The sequence below is a fragment of the Ovis aries genome, chromosome 7 (genome assembly GCF_016772045.2).
Source record: "Ovis aries strain OAR_USU_Benz2616 breed Rambouillet chromosome 7, ARS-UI_Ramb_v3.0, whole genome shotgun sequence".
Taxonomy (NCBI): Eukaryota; Metazoa; Chordata; class Mammalia; order Artiodactyla; family Bovidae; genus Ovis; species Ovis aries.
In genome coordinates, this window is record NC_056060.1 from 12,735,129 (window position 1) to 12,760,963 (window position 25,835).

General features: G+C 43.7%; 2 protein-coding genes across 17 annotated transcripts in view; one reads left to right on the forward strand and one right to left on the reverse strand.

Moving 5' to 3' along the window:
* RAB11A (RAB11A, member RAS oncogene family) overlaps positions 1–5,941 on the forward strand; it is a 22,545-nt gene extending 16,604 nt beyond the window's left edge. Inside the window, exon 5 of the mRNA XM_004010248.6 lies at positions 1,610–5,941. Coding sequence (XP_004010297.1) covers positions 1,610–1,749 — 140 coding nt within the window. The 3' untranslated portion in view covers positions 1,750–5,941. The remainder of the gene's footprint in view (positions 1–1,609) is intronic.
* MEGF11 (multiple EGF like domains 11) overlaps positions 3,252–25,835 on the reverse strand; it is a 398,161-nt gene continuing 375,577 nt past the window's right edge. For 4 of the 16 annotated variants that reach the window (XM_027971510.3, XM_015096820.4, XM_012180782.5 and 1 more), the window contains 4 exons: positions 24,063–24,129; positions 23,320–23,421; positions 20,773–20,829; positions 3,252–13,265 (listed from right to left, as the gene is read on the reverse strand). In XM_027971510.3, the coding sequence (XP_027827311.2) occupies positions 13,042–13,265; positions 20,773–20,829; positions 23,320–23,421; positions 24,063–24,129 (450 nt within the window). In that variant the 3' untranslated portion in view covers positions 3,252–13,041. Of the gene's footprint in view, positions 13,266–20,423; positions 20,563–20,772; positions 20,830–23,319; positions 23,422–24,062; positions 24,130–25,835 lie in introns of those variants that run through there. The other 12 variants (XM_042252061.2, XM_015096825.4, XM_015096827.4 and 9 more) reach the window with 9 other exon arrangements.

The window sequence follows — 25,835 nt, forward strand, 5'->3', positions numbered from 1 at the left end:
GCCCATTTTGAACTTGAATAAAAATCACTCAAATTTGCTTTTTGTCTAATATTTGCCACGTCTAAAATAAATATAAATAGCAAGTAATAAGTCATTAGCCAAAAAAAAAAAAAATGCAAGAAATGTGCATTAAAATGATATGTAACATAACCTTTGAGCAAGGATATCAAACCAGTCCATCCTAAAGGAAATCAGTCCTGAATAGTCATTGGAAGGACTGATGCTGAAGATGAAGCTCCAGTACTTCAGCCACTGATATGAAGAACTGACTCATTGGAAAAGACCCTGACCTGGGAAAGATTGAAGGTAGGAGGAGAAAGGGACGACAGATGATGAGATAGTTGGATGGCATCACCAACTCGAAGGACATGGGTTTGAGCAAGCTCCAGGAGTTGGTGATGGACAGGGAAGCCTGGCGTGCTGCAGTCCATGGGGTCACGAGAGTTGGACGTGACTGAGTGACTGAACTGATAACCACATTTATTTAAGAATGTGTTTCAGTATCAAATGATGAAGTTCAACAATGCAAAACTACAGTTACTTTTGCACCAACCTAATATGCTGGGGATACAGCAGTGAATAGTACAGTTTTGGTCCTTATAGTTTGTTGATAGACAAAAAAGGCACAATCTGAAAGTTGAGAATTACATTTTTTTTTTGGTGGACTTGCTGAGGCCCTAAGTCCAGGAGGCAGCCTCTCAGATAGCTTTGAGGAACTGTTCAGAAGAGTTAGGAGAGGAACCAGGATATATAGGAGGTTTTGGAACAAAAATCAGGTAGTCTGGATTCAAAACTGAAGAAAACCAGACATCTCAAGTTAATGAGTTTAGGGCTTTCCTATGTATGGGAAGTCTGAAATCATTCTTTTGATGTGCACCTTAACTAGCTAGTGCCAGTATATTACTTTTCTCCATCCTCAGTTCCCTCAGGGTGCTTCGTTGGGGAGAGGGGGTGGGTGTGGTGGCTGATGGCCCCAGCATCTTCTGCTTACTGATATGGCAGGGGACATTTAGTGGAAGAGGTGGATGCTAAACAGTTAGTTTTGCCAAGTGTCATAGAAAATCTTAAGTTGCCTGTTTTGAATAATTATCTCATTGCAATTTAACTTTAGTTCAGGAGGCATTGATACACATTATCTTTCCATTCTTTTCTAAGAGTTCTTTGGGATTTTGACTTGTTTATGAAGTTGTATTCTTCACTACATACAGAAATACCTACTGGGTCTGATAATGCAGATTTAGATATTTTTCTGTGGTACAGTGTCAATATATGTAGGTTTTTTTGATAAGGTTAGAAATTTAGATCTAAGCCCATAAAGTATATAATCTCTTTAGACCAAGATTTATCTAACTGATTGGTAAACCTTTCCCTCTGGAATGGAAAGCCTTTGTTTCTGTTCTTACCTTAAGGAAAATTGTGAAATAATGGGTTGACTGATCAGTGGCTGGTTGAAAAAAGAGCTTTGACTATATGCAGTCTCTGTTCAGTTTATTTGCATTTTTTTCCTCTTGTGAATATAACGTCTACCTCTGTGTATGTTTAATTTTTAATCACTGATTTATGGGTCTGTTCACAGTGAGTATTGCTGTTTCTTTTTTTTCCCCCTCAGAGATATACCGCATTGTTTCTCAGAAGCAAATGTCAGACAGACGTGAAAATGACATGTCTCCAAGCAACAATGTGGTTCCTATTCATGTTCCACCAACCACTGAAAACAAGCCAAAGGTGCAGTGCTGTCAGAACATATAAGGCGTTTCTCTTCTCCCCTAGAAGGCTGTGTATAGTCCAATTCCCAGGTCTGAGATTTAAATATATTTGTAATTCTTGTGGTCATTTTTGTGTTTTATTACTTCCTCATACTTATGAATTTTTCCATGTCTCAAGTCTTTTGACTTTAGCTTTATAAAATCATCCATTTGTCCCGAATGACTGCAGCTTTTTTTCATGCTATGGCTTCACTAGCCTTAGTTTAATAAACTGAATGTTTGGATTCCTCAGTTATTGTTTACTTTTCATCATGGAAGCTGTCACTGTAGGACATAATATAACTTGATCCCTTGAAGCTCAGACCTATTGGTCTTGATTAAATCAAATTTAGAAGACTGTAGAAATAAGCTATCATTTTGCCACAGAGCAGCTTATAATTAACATACTCTTCTCTCAGTGCAGAGTATATTTCCATAAATCTAAGAATTGCCCTATAAACATAGCAGAATTTTGAGAGCTTATAAATTTTCCATTATTCTGGAAGTCAATTTCTAAAATGCCTTAATAGGGTTATGTAGTTTAGTAAATTTTGTTTTTTAATTTTTGTAAACATCAAAGTTGATTAGAGAGGGGGGAACACTTTTTTCTGGACAAGAATTATCTTAATAAACACAAAAGACTGATGATTTCAGTAGTAGCATGGTTACGGGGCCATAAGTCACACAATGCTGCCTGGCAGGCTGGGAACCGGAGAGACTGGTGGAATTCCATCTGAGGTGCCTCTGTTACAGTGATCAGGCAGCCCGGGTCATTTAACTTCTCTAATTTCCCAGCAGTATATTATGTGGCATTTTATTGCTCAAGCAACAACTGGTTTAATGCTCTTAGTATCTGATGACGAAGTGTTAATTTTGTCTTAAAACCCTTCCGGTAAACGCAACCTAGTTTTACCACCATAGCCACAGTAGGCATGGATAATTATTTTAACAATGCTGATTTTGAGTTTTGTAGAATATTATGGAATATAGTCCAGTTAAATATCTGGTTTCAGTATGTTAAAGAATACAAGAGAGGTTAATTTCTGCTCAAGTGGTACCACTTAAAAGGCATGTATTCTTTTAGTATATAAGATGAAATAGTACCTTGAGTTTAAATAGAATGCATTTAGGCATTGTACAAACCTGAAAGTTTTCTTCCACTACATTATTGAAATCAATGGAGCAACTCATTTTTCATTCCGAAATGTGCACACTAATATTTAGGTTTTTTTTTTTTTTTTTTGTGGATAATATTAAGCACTTAACTCTGAAATGTTCTGAAAGTTGTGTCAACTAAAGTGATACTATTCAGGATGGTGGAATATCCCCAAAATATACATGTGTGTGGGCTTGCCTAGATTACTATGTTTCATAGTTAATCTTCTGTCTTTTGCGGTGCTCATGACGTGTGGGGTGCACGGAAGGCATTGCTGTGGTCAGTCTGTTTAGTTTTCCTTTGTAGCCCTTCTATTATTTTGGTGTATTGGTTATGAAGATACTACTATCTCCTTGTAAATTGCTACTTTGTATTTTATGCATGCTCTGTAACTTGATTTTTTTTTTTAAGTTACTGATTTGGAATATATTCACATTCTAATAAACAGTTATAGGGGGACTATTCTTTATGTTGTCAGATTATATTTGTCCTTTGAGTGCTTTGGATGTAGCCATGAAATATTTGCTTCTGATGATAAGCACATAGGTCCTTGGATAACAGAGTAAACTATTGAATTGGAGGCATCATTATGTGAATTCAGCTTTGATTTTAGACATAGAGTTCAATTATTCTTGGAAAAAGTATTACCAAAAGCATCAGGAAAGTAATCTCTGTACTTTGGTATGTAACATTGTCACGTGACCCAAGAAGAGGCTCCATCGCTTTTTACTCAAAATTGGTAGTTAAGTTTTTACAAAATTTTTTAAGAGGAGAGACTAGATAGTGAATTGAAAATGAATAAAGTAACTTTGAATTTTTACCAAGTATAGAGTTAATGTTGCCTTGGGCATGATTGGATCTTGGGAGAATTCCAGGAAACCTTAAGCAGTGTTAGAAAATGAATTTGATTGCGTTTCAAGAAGTATCTTCATCGTCAATAGTATCTCAGGAGACGGACTGTCTCAAGAAACATTAGTTTTTAAATATTATGACAATCTAAGTTGAGAAGTATTTTGCTTTTGGACCTTGCTTTTCATTTACTTTGAATTTCTAAAAACCTATTTTATTGTCCTGAAAAGTCACTTAGCCATCTTGACTTTATTTAAACTTGTATGTCGTCATTCTGAAAATGCTACTTATGATTTCTGTCCAGTAGTAGTAATTATTCAGTATGGGTGAATTTCTTTAGTCGTTACATTGAGAATACGAAATTCTAATTCTCAGGAGAGGTATCAGTTGGTGACTTAGGCCAAAGGGTTCTGCAGGTAGACAAGAATCTTAAAAGAGTTGGGAATGCTCATTAGAGCTAGTCATGTTTATTTCGTCATTGGGGAAATAGACATCCTAATATTTGTCAGTGATTTGTACTTGAGAGAATGCAAGTGCTCTCAGTGGCTTGAGCTACTGTGATCATCTCTTCTATCTAGAAAAAGAAAAGCTCTACTGTTCAGATAGTTTTGGCCAACATTGGAAGCAGAATAATTCAAAGGTTAGGTGGATAATTTAGAACTTAATTCCAACCTTTTAAATTTTAATTTCTGGAGTTTTTTTTTTTTTAAAGGAAAAAAATGAAGGCTGGATATTTGATGTCTCACAAACATCATAAGCCTGAGAAAAAAAATTCAAAACAAAATATGCACAGTCATGCGAAATTCATAAGGATATCTATTCTCTATGTGGAAAAAAAAGATGAACAAAACCTATGAAAGGACCTTCTTTCACTGTTACATTTAGTGGGTTAGCATAACAGTCAAACCAGTGCCCCAAAGCTGCTTTCTGTCCTGGTTGGGTCAGTACTGGAGCTGCCTTCCTTCCTGGGATTTGGCAGGTCAGCTTTTCCGCTCATCTATACAATATGCCAAATAAACTGGAGTTGTCATTCTAATGTCTTAAATTGTAGGAGGCTGATGGTAACAATGAACTAATAGAAAATGCTAATGTCGTTCACTTCAGTCACACAGTCGTGTCCAACTCTTTGCGAACCCATGAGCCACAGCACACCAGGCCTCCCTGTCCATCACCAACTCCTGGAGTCCACCCAAACCTATGTCCATTCAGTCAGTGATGTCATCTAACCATCTCATCCTCTGTCGTCCCCTTCCCCTCCTACCCTCAATCTTTCCCAGGGTCTTTTCAAATGAGTCAGCTCTTGGCATCAGGTGGCCAAAGTATTGGAGTTTCAGCCTCAGCGTCAGTCCTTCCAAAGAACACCCAGGACTGATCTCCTTGCAGTCCAAGGGACTCTCAAGAGTCTTCTCCAACACCACAGTTCAAAAGCATCAGTTCTTTAGCGCTCAGCTTTCTTTATAGTCCAACTCTCACATCCATACATGACCACTGGAAAAACCACAGCCTTGACTACCATTTAAGTAAAGGAGACCATCAGGATTAGACTGAGAGAGAATTTTTATTGAAGTATCCATTTTCCTAAAAATCGAATTGGGTAGAGAAATAATATTTGAAAGAAAGTTGATACTAGGCATACAATTAGAAAGTATGTTAAATTCTGAGGTAAAGGGTTGAACATGGTAGGTATAATAGAGTGGGTGACAAAACTTGGATATGAGTCACAGGTCTTCTAGTCATTGTCTTTCTGAGCCTCACTTTCTCCAGGGGACTGGATTAGATCCTTTTGGGGGTGTATCCTAGCTTTGATTCAGTAATCCTATGAATGTATGTGTTTTTCAGGTACTAGAGCCAAGTTATTATACATTCTAACTAAAATTTAAATTTAATAGCTAAGTTAAAGTCAGATGTACACTTTGCAAGATGTTTTTGGTCTTACAATAACTTGATTAAAATCCTATGTTAATGCCATTAAATATGACAAAAGCTTTCAGAACATTTGCAGAATGACTGTGTTTCAGCAATATGCATCAAAGTACCGTATGTACTATGGGGGGAGAAACACTTGAGGGGCTGCATTGTCAACTGTGAACTGAGAATTGCTTGTTTTTTGGGCTTTTACTGTTAAAATTCCGTTGGCTTTTAATATATACTTTGAAATATATTTGTGTTTGGGAGAGAGAACCTTTAAAAACTTCTGTGTTTTAATTTTTTTAATATTATTATCTCTAAGAAGAATCTAGTAAGGTAGATGAGTTCATGGACTGATTCCAAAAGAACCAATGATTAAATCCAAGTGTATAGGTTTGTGTGTTCACACACATGATATAATTGGCATTATTGGCTATTAGTAATCTAATTATTAGTAGTCTCCACATTTGAATTGAATTATTTAATATAATTAAGCATAGAATTGATAGGTCCTGGCACAGATGTCATGTGTATTGGCTGTTAACTACTGTGTTATTAATACCAGTGATGGTGGTGCAAATAGCCAACAGGATTCCTTTTCTGTGTTTCAGTCAATGTAACTTAACCTTGCCTCAGACCACAGAATCTCAGACCACGTTATCCCTATCCAAATGAGCAAGATGACTGCTTTCAGCACTCGCTCCCAAGGCTCTGCAGGGCCATCTACTAGGCTAAACAGTGGCCTTGGAGGCAGAAACTGGAATGAAGAGGTAATCTGACAACTTGTGCTATAGACTAGAGTTTCCTCCTCCTGTGGGTTTGGACTGGACTACTGCTCAGAGTCTTTCTAGCTTTGCAGAAAGCTAGAATGAAGGAAATATATAGTCACCACCCCACTGAATCACCAGGGCCCTCTATTTATTCCTGCTCTATTGTAAGAACCACAAAGGTAGTGAAGGTGCTTTGTTCATACTTAATATTCCTAATGTTTATCTCTCCTACAACCCTGTGTTGAAACAATAAAGAAGGAGCATGGGAAAGAGTGAAGGGCCAAATCCTAGGGTTCATTCCAGTTTAGCTTGGGAGTTGTAGTCTGAGAATTACCATTTAGATTAAGCATCTTAAAAAAAATTTATCGAAAATTACTACATAAATAGTACATAGCAATTGTTACATGCGTGCTCAGTCTGATTCTTTGTGATCCCATGGATGGTAGCCCACCAGACTCCTCTCTCCAAGGGATTTCCCAGGCAAGAACACTGAAGTGGGTTGCCATTTCCTTCTCTGGGGGATCTTCCCAGTCCAGGGATTGTACCCACATTCCCTGTATTGGCAGGAGGATTCTATACCACTGAGCCACCTGGGAAGCCCTAATAATTGTTATATGCAAATATAAATAATAGTCTAATGAATCCTTTATGTAGCTATCATCCACCCCTTCTGAGATTTTCTATCTATTGCTATATACAGATGAATTGGGCCTCTTCTGTCTTTCCTCTGGCTTCATGAATGGCTAGTAGTATCATTCTAGAATCTTCTGTATTGAATGCACAGCTTGCAGTGATTGAGTGCACAACCTGCTGCCTTTATCATTTATGGTATTGCGTGGTATTCTGAGTCTTATAGTCGTAGACTTAAAACACTATTATTCTCAGTAGATACCTTACAACTCTTGATTATGTATTATCTTTCACTTAGATGTCAAAGTCCCAGCCTCCCTGTTTTGAGGATTGTCTGTTACATCTTTTCTGAATGAGTCTTAATTTCTAAATTGCAAAAATACATTATTTTTGGTTCAGTTCAGTTGCTCAGTCGTGTCCGACTCTTTGCGACCCCATGAATTTCAGCACTCCAGGCCTCCCTGTCCATCACCAACTCCCGAAGTTCACTCAAACTCATGTCCATCGAGTTGGTGATGCCATCCAGCCATCTCATCCTCGGTCGTCCCTTCTCCTCCTGCCCACAATCCCTCCCAGCATCAGGGGCTTTTCCAGTGAGTAAGCTCTTCGCATGAGGTAGCCAAAGTACTGGAGTTTTCAGCTTCAGCCTCAGTCCTTCCAATGAACACCCAGGACTGGTCTCCTTTAGAATGGACTGGTTGGATCTCCTTGCAGTCTAAGGGACTCTCAAGAGTCTTCTCCAACACCACAGTTCAAAAGCATCAATTCTTCGGCGCTCAGCTTTCTTCACAGTCCAACTCTCACATCCATACATGACTACTGGAAAACCATAGCCTTGACTAGACGGACCTTTGTTGGCAAAGTAATATCTCTGCTTTTAAATATGCTATCTAGATTGGTCATAACTTTTCTTCCAAGGAGTAAGCGTCTTTTAATTTCTTGGCTGCAGTCACCATCTGCAGTGATTTTGGAACCCCCAAAAATAAAGTCTGCCACTGTTTCCCCATCCATTTCCCATGAAGTGATGGGACCAGATGTCATGATCTTCGTTTTCTGAATGTTGAGCTTTAAGCCAGCTTTTTCACTCTCCTCTTTCACTTTCAGCAAGAGGTTTTTTAGTTCCTCTTCACTGTCTGCCATAAGGATGGTGTCATCTGCATATCTGAGGTTGTTGATATTTCTCCCAGCAATCTTGATTCCAGCTTGTGCTTCTTCCAGTCCAGTGTTTCTCATGATGTACTCTGCATAGAAGTTAAATAAGCAGGGTGACAATATACAGCCTTGACGTACTCCTTTTCCTATTTGGAACCAGTCTGTTGTTCCATGTCCAGTTCTAACTGTTGCTTCCTGACCTGCATATAGGTTTCTCAAGAGGCAGGTCATCTGGTCTGTTACTCCCATCTCTTTCAGAATTTTTCACAGTTTCTTGGTCAAAGGCTTTGGCATAGTCAAAGCAGAAATTGATGTTTTTCTGGAACACTCTCGCTTTTTCCATGATGCAGTGGATGTTGGCAATTTGATCTCTGGTTCCTCTGCAGTTTCTAAAACCAGCTTGAACATCTGGAATTTCGCGGTTCACGTACTGCTGAAGCCTGGTTTGGAGAATTTTGAGCATTACTTTACTAGCGTATGAGATGAGTGCAGTTGTGCAGTAGTTTGAGCCTTCTTTGGGATTGCCTTTCTTTGGGATTGGATAGGCATTTTATTAAGTTGACTTGACTACCACATTAAAGATTGTGAACTGACAGACAAGTTGAAAGGCTTTAGTTTGGCTTAAGTATGAGGAGTACATATACAATTTTGAAAATATAAGGGAGAAATTTTAAACATACACCATTGAATGCATTCAGTAAGCTATTTTTAGCATCTGTATTTTATTACAAAGTTAATTCTGCTGCTTCTTTACCAGTTAGGTCGCAAGCATATGTTTTAAAAGATCCTAAAACAGATGCACCCAGTGTCCTATAGTGGGTGATAACTTCTATTGGCAGACAGCTATTCATTGCTAACTGCTAAGTCACTTCAGTTGTGTCCAACTCTGTGCGACCCCATAGACGGCAGCCCACCAGGCTCTCCCATCCCTGGGATTCTCCAGGCAAGAACACTGGAGTGGGTTGCCATTTCCTTCTCCACAGCTATTCATTGCACTTATACAAATTAGGTGGCCATTACACTTGCCTTTATTCCTTTCCATAGAAGTACCTTTGTGCCTCTGGAGCTGAGCACAAGTTGTAGTACTTGTCTTTGAGTCCAGATATTTGTGAAAGCAGAGAAATTCTCTATTTGAGTATACTGATGTGTGTGCAGTTTTTCACCGTTTTGGGGCATGAATGTGTTGTTCCCATTTGTTACTTTAAAGGAAAAGACTCTTTTATAACTTTGATAGAACCGTTTCACTTTTATTTGCAAACCCTTATCAGGATGATTTTCACTTTTCTGGCTCTCTAGAGTGACCACACAAAATGTAGGTTAGTTGTACCTTTAAACCTAAGGTGTAGATTATAGACACATTTTCAGTGTGCAGCACAACAGTAGGCATTCTTGTTAAATTAGTTTGAGAAATCCACTTTATTTTGTACAAGGTATGATCCCTTTGCACAGTGAACAAATATATTACAAATCTGGATTGTTTAAAAAAGTATTGCCATTTCACAGTTGCATTATGCTATTGTACAATAATTGTGTTTTTCTTATTCATTTGAATTGTATGCACATCACTGAGTCAAAACTTAATTTCTGTAAAGTAATGGAACAGATTTTTCCAAGTTGCCAATATGATGCACAGTGCACGTGTTTAGGTTGACCATGAACCTGTTTGTGACAGTGCTAGACAGAAGTTCCTAGCAGTTGCTCTCTTAGATTGAAATGCCTTTTATCAGTAACTTTTAGCTATGTGAAGCTGCTATTGTCACAGTAGATTAATCACACCCTCTGCCTTTCCCTTCTCCATTGTATTGCCTGATTTGAGTTGTATTACATTTCTTTGAAAATCATAGAATACTAGAGCTAGGGTTGGAGCTCCCTTGCCTTTCTCTGCTTCTCCCTTTTTTTTTAATACATGGGGAAAAAAAGGAACCCAGAGAGGGCAAGTTACACTAATCTTGACCCAGTGCTTTTGCAATTCACCATGTCATCTCTTGCTGAATTTTGCCCAGAAGATACTCAGCAAAAAAGAGGTGCAACTTGAAACTTGAGTGATGCTGCTTGTTTGCTGTTTGCCAGGCAGCAGTTATTGTACACGCAGGGTGAGGGAAGAAGGTAAAACCTGGGACTGGGACACGTTCTTTCTTGTTGATCTGACTTCACCATGCTTCTAGATCCTTACTTGACAAGATACTTGAGCACTTGTTGCCCTGAAATACCGAGGTAAGTCTCTTATCTATATTTCTACGTATGTATGAGAAACATTTCCTTGGGCCTACAAAGTAATTTTCAGGTATTTATATTTTAATAAGGCTTTTTGGAAAGTAAATCTGCTATTGCTGATCACTTGCTCCCATGCACACATGCAGCATTCATGTAAGTGTTATGTTTTCCCCTAACAATAAAATTTTGTTTGCGCCTTGAGTGAAGTGGGGGAGGGAGGATTTACTCATTTATTTTCTTGCTTTTGCTGGTTATTGCCCAAACTAATGGGTTCCATGGCAGACTTCCAGTGTGTGTCAAGGGCTGCAGAACTCCCACATTTCCTGTAGAGCTGTTCCAGCTTTGCAGTCATGTACAGTCACTTGGTTCCTCTTCTATATACCTGTTTGGAAGTATTTTTTATGGCCTGGACTGTTAATCAGGGAATGGAGTGGTATTGGGGTGGCTGTTGGTTTTCTCAGTTTGCCCTTTGGGTGTTCAGTTCTTGTGAGGAGGTCCTCCTCAGGGCTTGGGAGTGGCGGCTTTTTGACCCATCTGAGCTCTTGTTTACTTATATTCATTAAAGTGGAGCATATAGATACACCAACTACTGGAATCGGGGGCATTAAGCTGTTGTAATACATTTTTGGCTGTCTCAGGTGGTGCTTGGAAGGTGGAAGTAGTTCATATACGTAGTTTTTACATCATGTCACAGTAATTTGTTACAGTCCATTCTTTAATCATTTCATTTAGTTCCATCAGAAAGCATAATACACTTTAACAACTTAAACTTCCTATATCTGCTTTTAGGAAGTGGATTTCTGCTTCCTAAAAATGGGAGTCGAATCTCCTGCAGTTTTAGGTTCCATACTACATCAAGCTCAAGATTTGTGAAGAAATGCTTGAAAGCATGTACTTTTCTGAGTCAAGGAATGCCAACCAAAATAAACTCGGGAGGCCAAATAACCATTTGTAGGGATACTTAATTCTTACCAGTCTATGACTGCTTGCTGAAAGGCATCATCTCAGAGTTTTATTTCATATGAAATGACTCAGGAATTGGATAGCTAAGGAGATACAACAAGGCCGGGATCGGCTTGCAGTGTTCTTGAACTTTGAATTGGCAAGATTTGGTAAAGCTGGCTTAGAAATCATTGTTTGACTGAAAGAGGCTGCTGCGCTCTGGAAACTTTTTCTTCTACTACTACCAGGGGCAGAAGAGGGAGAGTTAATTTGTATTTCTTAAAGTTTTATTTAAAAAAAAATTGAAGTTGTCAGCATTAGACTATATATGAAACTCTGTAAGCTTGGCTATTGTCATTCATTTGACCTGACATGCATGTGCAGGTGCTTTAGGATTGATGTTAACACAGTTTGTGTCTATGTACTAATTATCTTCAGCAATAAAGCAGATAATTGAGGAACTAAAGATACATATACATTTCAGGTGCCTCAAAGTAGTCCCCTCACCTCCCCAGTTCCCTTTCCTCTTAGGAAAGTTGGTAAAACCTATTCTACGTGCTTTCTAAGCAGCATGTTTCAGATAATATATATATCTAGCTGATGTTGATGAGTAGCTGTATCTTAAATGTTTTCAAAGATCATATCATCCAGAGCATTTGGGGGTGGGGGTGGGGGTGGGTGGGTGGTAGATTTTGATTTTGAGAACAGACTTTTTGAACAATTAACCCAGTCCCTTGGAAGCTCTTCTTTAGTTCCAGGTGAATGTTATAACTAATACGCAGCTGGAGTCAGTCGGTACCATTATTTCAAGTCAAGGGATTGTCTTCTTTCAGAGAGTCAGAATATTCAGCAGAGCACATTGCAAGAGAGAGGCTTATCCCTCTTAAGACTGCTTGTCCTGGGATGGCCCACTGGCAGGGCTCTTTCTTACTGGGAGGAGGTCATAATGACCAGGAATATGGCTGTTCCTAGGTAGGTCGTATGGATTCTGGATATAGCTGGAGTTACAACCGCGGCCTTCTTGGACCACACTGACTGTGGGCTCTAAGGAATATAGTGAAAAATGAGTTCAGAGAACAGATTAGCTTTAGTTGCCTCGTTGGGCGGGGGAAGAGAATTCTATTTAACTTGGTGGGGAGAGAAACCAAGGACTTAGGATAAGTGTATGAGGGTTAGGACTGAGGCTTGTTCAAGAGATTGAAAATTTAAGTGAGTGTGTTGTCAGAATCCCAAGCTCTGGTCAAAACCAAGGGACCTTAGAATATCCCTCCTACCTTAGCGGTAGGAGTCTTATCAGTGAACCCAGGGACATGGATTCAACTGGGAGAAAGTAGAACAAGATAATTTCAAAACTTACTAACTGTTCTGATTGTTTTCTGTTTTAAACAGGAATTTGTGTCAACAATCAGTTGAGGTGTATGTGTGTGTGTGTGTGTGTGTGTGTATCAGCTCCCCACCCCCAGTATTTCTGCTTCATAGTTAGTGTTTTTTAAAAAGCAGAGTTGGCACAAGAATTTAATTTCTTGTATAAGAGTGGATAGAGGTCCTGCAAAAGACAGTTCACTTTGAATTCCTTAAAAAAACAACAAAAGAAGGGGATGTTTTCAAAATGGGGACTGGAGAGGGCTGATTTGACTTCAGATGCTGCACTGATGCCCTGCTTTCACTAAGTTACTTATTTGAGACACCTACCAACTTCATATATATTTTTATTAGATGTCGACAAGGATGGCATATCTGTGTACGGAGACCCCCTGTGCACAGGCGACTTCATTTCTACATAGCTGCTTTCTGGAAGCTTGCAGGTGAGGATGGGTGGGTCCTTAATTGTGGCATAAGGGTTTTCACTGCTATTCAAGGAACAAGTGCTAGAACTGCACACGGATTCTTTCATGTAATCTGCAAGGCAAGAGAAATTTCTTAGGACAAACAAGGACATACGCTTAAATACCAAAAGCAGAGTACAGTTTATGTGCTGTCAGACTTGCGAAGTTGTAAACGCCTGTGACAGGCTAAGATTCATTTACTAACTACGTTGAGAAATGCTTTCTGAGGTAAGCAGAGTTCTTTTTTTTTAAAGAAACGTGTTTTGGGGGATAAGAACTTTTTTGTTTTAGTAGGCAGAGCATCAGAGAGGGATTAATTCAAGATATTCATAATGTGCTTTCACATCTGTTATTTAATTTTTATAAAATCCTGCAAGGATAGTTTACTGTTTGCATTTTAGAGGATGATGGCCCAGGGAGCTGAAGTGATTTGGCTAAGGTCACATGGCACATAAATGACAGTGCCAATACCCGAATCCATGCCTCAGGACTCTTTGGCTTGTCTGTTTTCTGCGACATTTTTCTGAATTCTTTTTGACCACTAAGCTTAGGTTCAGCAGTAGGTGTGTGATTCGGCACAAGTGTCAGCAATTTGGCAACCTTTAGACAGCCCACGGGTTGTTTCTGTGCTCTCGCGAAGCTCATGATCAGAGGCAGGGCAGATTGAAGTGTAACAGGTTTAAAAAGCACCTTGGTTTCAAGCTAGGCTTTGGGAAGTTCCTGTTTTCTAGCAAGCCTGCAGTATATCTTGTGGGGTCACTTACTCCTGTTCTTGTGAATGCTTACTGAAATCTAATTTTACAGAATCTTTTCCTGATACCAGGAGAACTCATGTTGCTTCTCCTAGTGTCTCTCAGATGCGTCATCCCTAAGACTTTCGAGTATATTAGGGTATGAAAGGTTGCAAACTAATTTCCAAATATGAAGCAAGGTAACTGTAGCTCCCTGGAGGAAGAAGGTTTTCTTTGTCACTGGGAGTCACAAGGAAAGGGGAACCCTTCCTTCAGTCTCTCTGCTGTTTTACCTTTTGGGGGAAAATTCCTGCCTCCTGTTGATCGTTTCAAATGTGGCAGAATTTGCCCAGAAAAAGCAGAAGACTAATCTGGCAGTTCTGGCCCTCCTCCTAGGCTCTGCCAGCCAGGGGGCTCTAGAAATAAGCACTGAGTTGCAGGGACTTTAGTCAAGAGTGATCTTAGAAGTCTAAATTTCTTTTAAGTGGTAGCAGATGGTGAAATTTCTGTTTCTCAGCTCTAAATTTCTATAAGTGGTAGCAGATGGTAAAATTTTCAGATGATCTTTCCCTAGAACCACCATAGATTACATTTTGGGCCGCTCTTTATCTATGCCTTCTGCCTCCAACTTGTGAAATTAATAAAAATGTAAAGAAGTGGAAGTGGTAATGTAATTCAGGAGGTGACTGGAGGTACCTCCAGGGAGAGGACACTCCACGTGACTGCAGAGTAGTTGACATGTGTGCCGCCGCAGGAGTCTCCCACAACAGGGAACTGGTTGTAGGGGATTTACTTTTTTTGGTTGGGATTCCCTGGTGGCTTAGCTGGTAAAGAATCTGCCTGCAATGCAGGGGACCTGGGTTTGACCCCTGGGTTAGGAAGATCCCTTGGAGAAGAGAATGGCTACCCACTCCAGTATTCTTCCCTGGAGAATCCCATGGACAGAGGAGCCTGGCAGGCTATGGTGCATCGGTTCGCAGAGTCCGATGCGACTAACACTTCTTTGTTAGTGTAGGGTTATTTATGTTTGTTTTCACAATTAACGTTTCCTCAATCTTGTACAAAACTGCATTCACCTATTAGTTCCTTCTAGTGTAGGCGCAGCAGTAATAATTATTTCCCCTTCCGCTTTACTGCTTAATGAGGAAATTGAGGTTTGAATAGGGCAGTGACTTCCCCAGGGTCACACTGGTCGTCGGTATTAAAGCAAGCTCCAAAACCAGGCTCAGAGCACATTGTGTCACAACTTAGCCCACAAGCGGAGAGAGAGAGATGTGAGCCTTGGGTCCGTTCATAGTTTGTGCCCTCTCTAGCCTAGAACCCTAGAGAGGAGAAATATTTTCTAAAAATTCTTCTTGGCTCTCCTTGGTCTTCGTTGCTGCCCTCAGGCTTTTTCTCTAGTTGTGGTGAGTGGAGGCGACTCTTCGTTGCGGTGTGCCGGCTGCTCTCGGGGTGGCGTTTGTTGTGGAGCACGGGCTCTAGGCGAGCTGGCTTCCATAGCTGTGCCTCCGGGCTCTAGTGCATAGACTCAGTAGTTGTGGTGCACAGGCTTGGTTGCTCCTGGCAGGTGGGATCTTTCTGGACCAGGGGTCCAATTTATGCCCCTGCATTAGCAGGCTGATTCTTAACCCCTGGACCACTAGGGAAGTCCCGAGAAAACATCCTTGCTAGATAGCAGTCCCAGCCAGCCCTAGCAGAGGCTAAAGGGAGGCTGGATTGTCCTAACTGCTGGTGAGGTGCTCATCGGGGGGAGGTGGCTGTGGGTCCTTGGTCATGACCTACCTGAGCCACATTAAATTGCTTCTAGTGAATACTTTGTTCCTTAGTATAAGTGGGTTGGGGTTAATTAAGTCTAAGAACCCCAGCTAGCCAACTGTTCCCACTTGAGGTTCTCTGACTTTCCCAGCCAAGTAGTAAGGCAGTATGACTCAGCTGCTTACGTGGAAGCTGAGGACTTCCAGTGTTGCTTAAAGGGCTGTTCCCTGAGTGGAAAGTCCTACACCTCGCCCCTCCTCCCCATGCAGGCACATCCTTTTGCTTTGATTGGCACCTGATTCAGTTACATATTTTCTAAAATTGGATGATTAGTGGTAGCTCGAGCTCGCTTTATAGCACACATAGCTGGTCTCCGCTCACTCCAGTTAGATCATTTGATTCTTGTTACATCTGTGCTGGGGGCCCACGCAGTAAGGACTAATATTACTACTTTAGACATGAGGAAACTGAAGCTCATAAAGTTTGCCTAATGCTAGTAAGTTAGGACAACCCCTACCTTCTCTGATACCCAATCAAGATGTTTTCCCCTCACATTTTGTTACCCTGTCTATGGACTTCTCTGGTGACTCAGATGGTAAAGAATCTTCCTGCAGTTTGGGAGACTGGGGCTCACTTCCTGGGTCAAGAGGATCCCCTGGAGAAGGGAATGCCTGCCCACTCCAGTATTCTTGCTCTGAGAATTCCAAGGACAGAGGAGCCTGGTGGGCGACAGTCCAGGGGGTCACAGAAGAGTTGGACCTGACTTAACGACAACAGCCTCCTCTCTTATATCCTAACTGCAAACTGTATCTGTATCTGAAGGTACAGTTCACCCTCAACAAGGAGGGTGTTTGACCTATGGGGCCCAGTTCTGCTGAGAAAGCCAAGCTGTAGGCTTTTTGTGGCCATCCCATGACCGACTGTTACAGCATTGGGCAAGCCTTGACACTCCCGCTCCTTGCCGAACAGAGATTCAGCCTGCCAGTAGTGCAGCTCTTGTATCCACCAGAAAAGCTGGCTGCTTTCAAGTTTGGGGAAATAGTTTGCTCTGTAGCAAAGGATGCACCTAAATGGATAAAAGAGAAGCTTGGTTCTGTGGGAATGGGGGCTAGTTTCAGGGAGCAGCTGTATAAAGGGACCAGAGGTAAAGACAAAAAGATGAAGAGTGTGTGCGCATGCGCACGTGTGTTTCGAGGTAGCGTTGGCAGGGTGTTGAAAGACAGAATAATCTGGATTCTACTTCTAAGGACTGGAGGGAGGGGAAGGGCAAGGCCAGCTGGAAAACTATACTTCAGGAAGCTCTTCCTCTCTCCAGATGAGTCATCTACCTGCCTGCCCTGAGGGAGGGCAGGGCAAGGGGAAGAATAACCAGCTGCTTTAGGACACTTCCTCATCTTTTTATAGCCCCACTTCTGTGCCAGTGTCTGCACTTCAGGCGTGTTGCAAAGAAAAGGGAAGCTTCAAGCAAGGCTACCCAAGCTCTGAGGAGTTGCTCTTTCAAGGCCTGTAATTAGCATCAAGCCGGCAGATGTAGCCCTATAATGCCCTGGTACTGCTTCTCACATAGTTCCCACCTCTCCCAAATCACATACAGCCACATACTATCAGAGGCAGAAGGGGTCTCTGAAATGAGCTGGTTGAAACATCTTCATCTTATAATGGAAGCAGCAAATTGAGAAGGGGAAATGACTTTCCAGGGCCACCTTGTGAGTAGGATTTGAACTTAACACTAGCCTTTGTTCAGTCACTAAGTTGTGTCCGACTCTTTGCAACCCCATGGGCTATAGCTGACATGGAATTTCCCAGGCAAAAAAAACGAGAGTGGGTTGCCATTTCTTCAGGGGATTTCCTGATCCAGGGATCCAACCTGAGTCTCCTGCTTTGGCAAGCGGATTCTTTAACATTGATTCACCAGGGAAACCCAACCCCAGCCTTTAGGTTCACATTATCATCTAGTTAAGGCCAATATTTCACTGTTGCTGAAAACCCAGGCACCAAATACCCATCTCTTTTCTTCTCAGCCTACTCATATTAGGAGGCCACACTGCCTTTTCTCTTCCTGGACCCTGACTTCCCACCTTTCTCTTGACTGAGAGATAAGGACTGGGGAGAGGAGTTGGAGATTTCAGGGCCAGAAGGAGAACTGGAGGGAGGGGGAAAAACTGGCTGAAAAAAGTCTTCATCTTATAATGGAAGATGTCACGATGTCAGTGGGCTCCTGATTACCTTGGAAGCCAAGGTTAAATGCAAGGAGACACCTGAAGGTTGGATTAGCAAGGGCCTTACAGGTGGGGAAAGTGAGCAGCAGTAGGACCCAGGATTTCAGGATAAGGGTGATGGAGACTAGTGGGGAGGATTTCTTCTATAGCACTTTGAAATGCATGACAGAAAAGTGTTGTCATGAAGCAGTTTGTTGGAGAATAATTGTGAGGGTCAGGAAGGGGAAGGAGAGATGGAAAGGTGTTTAGAGAGAAAATGGGGTTAGCAGTTTGAATGGCCTCATGCACCCTCCTGGATGACAAGGGAAAGTCTTCAGGAAGTAACGGGATAGAGGGAGCATTGACTGAATTACATTAAGATTTAGCATGTCAGAGCTGGAAAGGGCTTTAGAGACCCTGTCCTAATAGAGGAAGAAACCAAGACCCAGAAAACAGCCCCGTGATCGAATCAGTGCTACACAGCAAGAACCAAGACTAGAACTCAGTTCTTTTCTTTCCTTTTTCTTTTAATTTTTTGTCTGAGTTCTGGGGCTTGCAGAATCTTCATTCCTCAACTAGGGATTGACCGTGGGCTCTGGCAGTGAAAGCACCAAGTCCTAACCACTGGACTCTCAGGGAATTGCCCCGTAGAACCCAAATCTTTTAACTCCCAGATCAGGTCTCTTTCCCGCTGAGTTCAGAGAACACTAACACTCTTAACTCTGATAACCACTGATTTGGTCTGGCCCAGCAGTTTTAGGAAATAATTCCACTCCTGGTACATAACTTGTTTATTGAATGTGTTTTGGGGGACATCCAGTTGGTGGGGTTTATTCCATGTCCCTGATACGTGTAAAGCTGTGACCTCTGGTTTCTGGTATGTTGATCCCTAATACCTGTTGGTACATGTGCCTATATAGCCCTCTTTTCTCTCCAGTTTAGAGGATGAGATTTATAGTCAGGGTGGTGAAACGAAACCTGGCCACAGGCCTGCTCGGCCTCCCCTGCACTCAGACTCAGGTGGATGATCCCACAGAACAGGAGTGCGTGATGCCGAGGCTGGGACACTGCTGTCCTTAACTGCGTTTCGCATTCGTGGCTGCGAGTAACAGCTCTTACCACAATGCACAGGCCACGAAGTGCGCTGGGAAATGTGTGTTCATGTACTGCGGTGTCTGGGCCTGTCTGTGTTCATTCAGGCTTGAGTAATGGGTATTCTCAGAGCTGTCAAGGGCCCATGCCTCTTGGAGAAACCGAGGTCCAGGATCATGGTGATGAAACAGTATAGTTGCCTTTCTGTTGTTTAGCTTCATCTACTGTGATGGTGCTCGCTTTCATTCAGGTGGTTTAAGTCCAAAAAAAAAAAAATTGCCTGAATGATGCTCCCAAGGGTATAGGGTTCTTTGCTGACCAGGAGGCTGTGGGTGGCTGCCTGTCCCCAGATAGTTCTCTTGGGCAATGCACATCTTAACATGTGCTGCTGGAGACTTGTTCTTACTGCCCTTGTGTTCAGAACACAGAGCTCACCGCCACCTGCCCCTAGCACCCCCTACTTCTAGTAAGCACCCCCTACTTCTAGTAAGCACCCCACAAAGGGCTGTATATGACTATCTCTCCTTGGTTAGGAAATAGTTGTGTCTCAGGAATATCTTAGGCTAAATCTGATGGGAAATCTGAGTCAGTCTAGACCAGTGGTTTGTAAGTGTTAGGTGATCTGCTACATAAGGATACCCTGAGGCACTCAGCACTCTTGATCTGTTTCATCAGAATCTTGGGGATGCAGGGTGTGGGCATCTGTATTTTTAACAAGCTTTCCAGGTGATTGTGGTACACAGGTTGATTTAGGATATCCACTGGGATTGTTGCTGTAAGTCTTATCTCTTTCAGTTTGGCTGAGTTTCTTTTTGTAAAATTTAATTTGGCTATGCAAGGTCTTAGTTGTGGCAAGTGGGGCCTGCTTTCCCAACCAGGGATAGAACCCAGGCCCCCTGCATTGGGATCATAGTCTTAGGCACTGCATTACCAGGGAAGTCCCTGGCTGAGATTCTTGAATAGATTTCAGAGACAAAGGGACAGCTCTGTTACATCAGTATAATCCTGTACAGTATGCAAAAACTCTTCCAATCTGTGATTTTTATTGCATACTCAGGGTAACCTTGTTAGGCCGTAGGACATGCATACTTATCTCAACGTTGCAGTTGAGGAAACTGGGCCTTGGAGAGGTTTGTCATAGTTAATAAGTGACATAATTTCAAAGCCACCTATTTCATACATTCTTTCATTTTAAACCTAGGCCCTAAGCCTGGGAAAGGACCTGACCTTTCATCTGTGGCTTCACCTGTATACTTCCTAGAGGGATGATCTGACTTGCAGTTCTCATGTGCTGGGGATTAGTCCTAGCTTCTCTGCTCTATGGGACAGAGACCTCGTAAAGATGGGGCATCGTACAACAGTAACGCTAGGTGTCATTTCATTCCTTACGCCCGCAGAAAGCCAGCAGGTACAGGGTGGCATTCCTCGCCAGCGCAATGACAGGAGGCTTCTGGGGCAAGTAGATAGACTTTATTTCAGATTTCATAATCAATTGAACCCATACTAATTGGTAGGATAATGACGTTCTGCATTTCCGAAGACATTTAGTTGGCATCTATAAAAAATCCCACAAGCATTTCCTAAGCAGGTGCAACTGAAATCAAAAGATGAAATCGTTATTATTATGATTGTTCCTCCTGGGCAGAGCTACCCAGCCATTCCAGGTTTGTGGTCTTTAACTTTTTTGGGGAGTGGGGGGAGGAAATGCGTAGTTTTGTCTCTGGTAGAAACCCTGGCAATTTCAGATTTGTATTCTTTATCTTTCTTAGCCTTCCTAATGGTACATCATGATTAGATACTCTACCTTTGAAGCCTTTGTCCATAACGTATGTGTTCTGACGTCTATCCATTCCACAAGCACCTGCGTAAAAATAGAAAAAGGAAAGAAAAATAGAGGGGTGAATGAAGTTTACTTAGACTACATGTATTATTATTATTTTTTTTTTCCTGTTCTCTCCTACCCAGAAAATAGTTCTTTAGTTCTAGAAAATTACTTGGGGTTTAATCTCCTCTAAGTCATCTTGACCATATGAGAGTTCTTTAAAAAGCTCCTACGCCTAAGTGGTGAGCTCTAGCACCCCCCACATATTTAGCGCTACTGCTCTGTAACCTCTTTGAGGGGATTGTCTTCCTGGAGGTGATCACAGGCAGTTCTGATGCCACCTACAGTCACTGTAAGTGAAGTTCCAGGTTCCAAGAATATAGGATAGGGAATGAATCAGGACCAGTTCTTAGCTTGGGGGAAGGGTGTATGACATTCCAAATCCCAATTCTGTTGGATTTTGGAATGAGGGTGAAGAGTTTCTCACCTCATAGCTCTAGTCTTGCCTGTCTCTCCCCTTGTGGATCCGATACTCAATTGAGGGGAGCCAGAGGAAGGTGGACAGGCAGCTGAGGTTGATTAGTCCTCTCTACAGGTTATATAGTCATTCCCAGCCAGTCAGCTCTTTTAGTCCCCTGCCCCCACTTTTTTGGGTGGACTATATGCACATAATTGAGAGTTGTCTTTGAACCATATTACCAGTGTTTTTCAGTCCCAAGGATTTCTTTTTTCCCTTTTGGCTACCACAGTTTATCCTAGGCTCCCACAATGCATGGTCCTCAGCACCAGCCAGAGGTAGGAAAGACATGAAACTTCAGGGACCAAGCTCACATTCTTCGCTGCTGGTGATCCCAGAAAAGAAACTGTATGATATTTTGAATTTGGACAGTAATGACTTGAGCTCACAGTCAAAGCCTTCCCGCCCGCCCCCACCCCTGCCCCCAGCTTTTAACTGAGGCTGCAGTATTAGTCAAGGGATGCAGCAAGTGCTTACTAAAATACAGTTAGAGTCCACTTAACTCTCCCCAGTGTCTGACACCGAAGACCAACACATGGCTGTTCTGATACCTCCTCATGCCGCCTCCATATAGACTTCCTTAGTGGAATTTGTGGAAGTCTCCTCCTGTCTCCCTGCCTTCCACATGGTACTGAGTGATAGAGTAGAGCCAGGTCCAAGTTTTCTCAAGTTTGCTATTCTTCTAAAGGACCTATAGGTACCTGTGCCCTTCAGAAATAGGACAGCAACAATCTGAACCCCTGGCATCTTTATTCTGGGACCAGGGGCTTCCTTTGCTCTCCCTGAGGGATGGAGGCTAGACTATTAAAAAGTTAACCCCCTTTTTATAGAACAGAATTCAGACTCAAAGGCAATGACTTGTCTGAGACCGCACCAACAAGTGAGAAGGTGAGCTCCCTGTAGAACCCAGATGTCCTAAGGTGCACTCTCCCATTGTTTACTAGCCTCTCAGTGTAAGCCAAAACATGACGCGTGGTGGCGTTGTCTGTAGTAGTTGGAGAGAGAGATCTGGGCTGAGCCCAGAGGATGCTTCCAAGTGGAAAGGGGTGCAGGGTGGTGAGTGTGTGTGTGTGTGTGTGTGTTTGTGTATGTTGCATGGGGTGGGGATTGTATTCTGTGGGATTATTGAATGTCCTGAGCACTGCTCAAGGGGCTGACAGCCGGGAGCACAGCCTCCTGGGTATAAGCCCAGGGTTTCTGAAGCCCATAACTGCTTACTGGGTAGATGAGTTCAGACCTTTGCTCTTCTTACTTTCCCTGGACCCAGAGACCTGCAGGGGTTGCTAGAGCTGCATTTCAGTTGAGCTCTAGGAACCAGCTAGAGCCTGAATTTAGGCCCCAAGGGTGTTCAGGGTGCCCTCAAGGGCAGGGGCACTTTATTGGGGGCCCAAATTCTCTGTTCATTGGACCTACTTCTGTAACTCCTACCCCACCTCCTCCCACAGTAGGGACTGACCTTCAAAGTCTCATTTTTGCATCTTTCCCAAGCTACCAGGTTTGAGCCTAATATATGGGCCCAGAGGATGCTGGTTGGCACATCCAGCCTCAGCCTCTCTAGATCCCTCCTGGACCACCTGCCCTTGGATCTAGGAGTGCTTGGTCTGGGCTCTGCCTCTGGGGGACTCTGGGCTTTTTGGCCAGTCTACTCTCTGTCATCCACACCCTTGGGCCCAAAGATGTGGCCACCCCCAAGTCGTTTCTCAGTGGTTTTGGGTTGTAGTCCATGGTCTGTAGGGAGTGTGGTTAAGCTGTGTTCCCTCCACATAAAACCAGGTGCAGTTTGTACATATCCGCTGAGCATGATGGCAGGAATGACTGAGGGATCCAGACAGGTTTCCTTCTTCCCGTGGGGAACTAGGCTTGTCAGAGGGAAGGGGCTCAACAGGGAGAGTTCTGGGTCCATGGGGGTGGGTTAAGGGATAGGAAGGGGATTTGGGGTAGGTGCTGGGTCTGGTCTGAAAGGATGGCCTCAGGGGTCCAGGGGATAGAGGGTATAGGGCTGGGAGTCTAACCTGGCGAGTGTAGCTCAGCGGGGCGGCTGAGGTGTCTAAGTTCAATGTAGAAGTCTTCGGGCGGGTACCTGGCCTCCAGGGCACTGATCTGGAAATGGGAGTCTAGTGAGAGGAATGACAGGGAGCAGCCATTATTCCCAGGGCCCTGGTATGGCAGGGGAGGGGTGTGTAATACAGGGGTGGGAGGGGGGATAAGAGACAGGGTGGAGCAGGTTGAAGGGAATTAGGGCTTCCGTGTAGCATCCGAGGGAGCCTAGAGCCAGTGGGTCCAGGGGGGTTTGCTAGAGGTGAGGCCAAATGGCCTTGCTGCCTCTCACCCCCATCCCTCACCCCACACCCCTCAGGAATTAGTGTCACCAGGGCAGTGGGAAGAAGCCCTTGAATGGGGCACCTTGGTAGTAGGGCCTGGCTCAGGCAGGGTGTCCTTTTCCCAGATGGTAAGTGCATCTTTTGCCTCCAACCTGAATCCCCACACCTGGACCCAAGCTTTCTCCCTTGTGGTCCTGGTCACAGCCACCCTCACCTATCCCCTAATAGGAATGAAAGGGGCCCTGGGCTTCATCTGCTTATGAGAACTGAAATAGGGGCTTGAGTTTCCTCCCCACACCCCTTTTTCCTGGGGGAAATCATGCTTAAGATTTATCTACTAACTCTTGGAGCTGGGACAGGGCCCCTGTCAATGTGGGAGAAGGAGAAGATGGCGGGGCATGATGGCCAGGGACCAGACTCAAACCACTACTGACCTAACACGTTCACATAGCTGTAGGGGGTCCAGCCTGCCATGTCTCTGTCAAGGGACTTGTTACTGAGCTGTTTGGAAAGCAGGAGAACGAGTTAATATCTAGTGCCCTTGAGATGCCCCTGCCCAGCCTTTGCTTTTGCCCACCCTCGTGTACCACCCCTGTGATGACTCTGACCCACCTAGGTGCTAGGTCGTTGGGGGGATGGACAAGGTAAGTGTTCCCATGACAGGCCACCATGGTGTGGCTGGGCCCAGTGGGAGCTGAGCATATGTCCCCATCTAAGCTGTCTGGCTGAAGCTGTAGGGCTTCCAGGCCCCTGGGACAAAGGGGAGCCAAGAACTGACCTGAGCCAAGCTGGCCCTGGTGGGGGAGGCAGGTCAGTGGGTGGGGCTGAGCTGCGGGAGACAGGGTGTGTGGCAGTGTCTCTGCTGCAGCATGAGGCCATCCCCAGCAGAGGGAGCGGCGCCGAGGCTGCCTGCAGCATCAGCGTCCCCTCTGCTGCCTGATCCAGGCTGAGGGAGAGTCTCCCTTTCATGTGACGAGGGGAAGGCGTCCGGATAGCGTCCTGCACTCTCACAGCTGCCCTTCATATGAGGCAAGGATCGTTGTTCTCATTTCACAGATGGGGACCTGAGTCCTGCTCGTGGGCCCTATGCAGGGTCACACACAAGAGCTGGGTCTGCTTCAGCTCCTAGACCCATGTCCTTTCCATGTCATCACAGCTGCTTGCCCTTGCTGCACATCTGCTAGGCTGAGGGTTCTTGACTACACAGAAGTGCTTTGGGGCCCTAGGGTGAAGTGAGCCAGAGAGTCACCAAGTGGGCTGCACTGTAGTAACTCCACCCCCTGACTTAGTGACAGAAGGTGACTGGTACTTCGCTGTTAGAATGAGACTAAGAATGACAGGGACACAGGGACTTGGCCTCTCATCCATGGCATCCTTTCTTTCGCGTCCACTGTAGCCTTGATAACGTGGCTCTTGTTAATCAAGGGCCTCCTACTGGGAAACTTCTGGATTCCTTTCCCTTGGCTCCTCAAATAGGCCTAAAGCTGTGAGGCTGGGTTGAGCTGATGGTCACAGGCTTTGCGTGTGGACCTCAAGGTCCCCTTGCATGCAGCACTCCCATTCCATTGGAGAACTGAAGCTGAGAGCCCTGAAGAGTGACCTTTGGGTGCTGGCTTGATAGTAGTAGCTCTTGGGGCTGTACGGGGTCTGTGTTGTTGCTGGGGGGGTTCAGGATGCACTCCTACCAGATCTGTGGTCTGTGGATGTTTTCTGTGGCACAGAGGGGGAGAAATGATCCCTAAAGCTCTAAGGCACAGGCCTAGAGGATGAAAACTGCTCCTGTACATGTTTCTGACCCAGGACAGAGGTACAAGAAGCCAGGAATCCTGGGATTGTACCAATCCCCCCGCCCCAACCTCCCCATGATCCATGGTGTGCATGTCTGCATGCGTGCAGTGTGAGCCCTTTGACCTTGTGGTCTTTTGGGGCTGTTTCTCATTTCTGAACCTCTCTGCCCATTATAGGTCCTGGCATACTGGGAGTGGGGGTTAGTACATGTGTGTGCTGAGACGTCCTTGCCCAAGGGCCTGTGACTTATGTAAAAGGACATCTTGCCAGCAGCCAGCGTTCTGTTGGAAGCTGGGAGGGAGGGCCCTGTCCAGGGTGGTACACACCTGACCTTGAAGTGCTGCCCGACTCTGTCAGTGGGAACACGGGCTGTGGCTGATGTTTCCGTGTCCTGTGTGGTGGTTCTGATAGCAACGTAT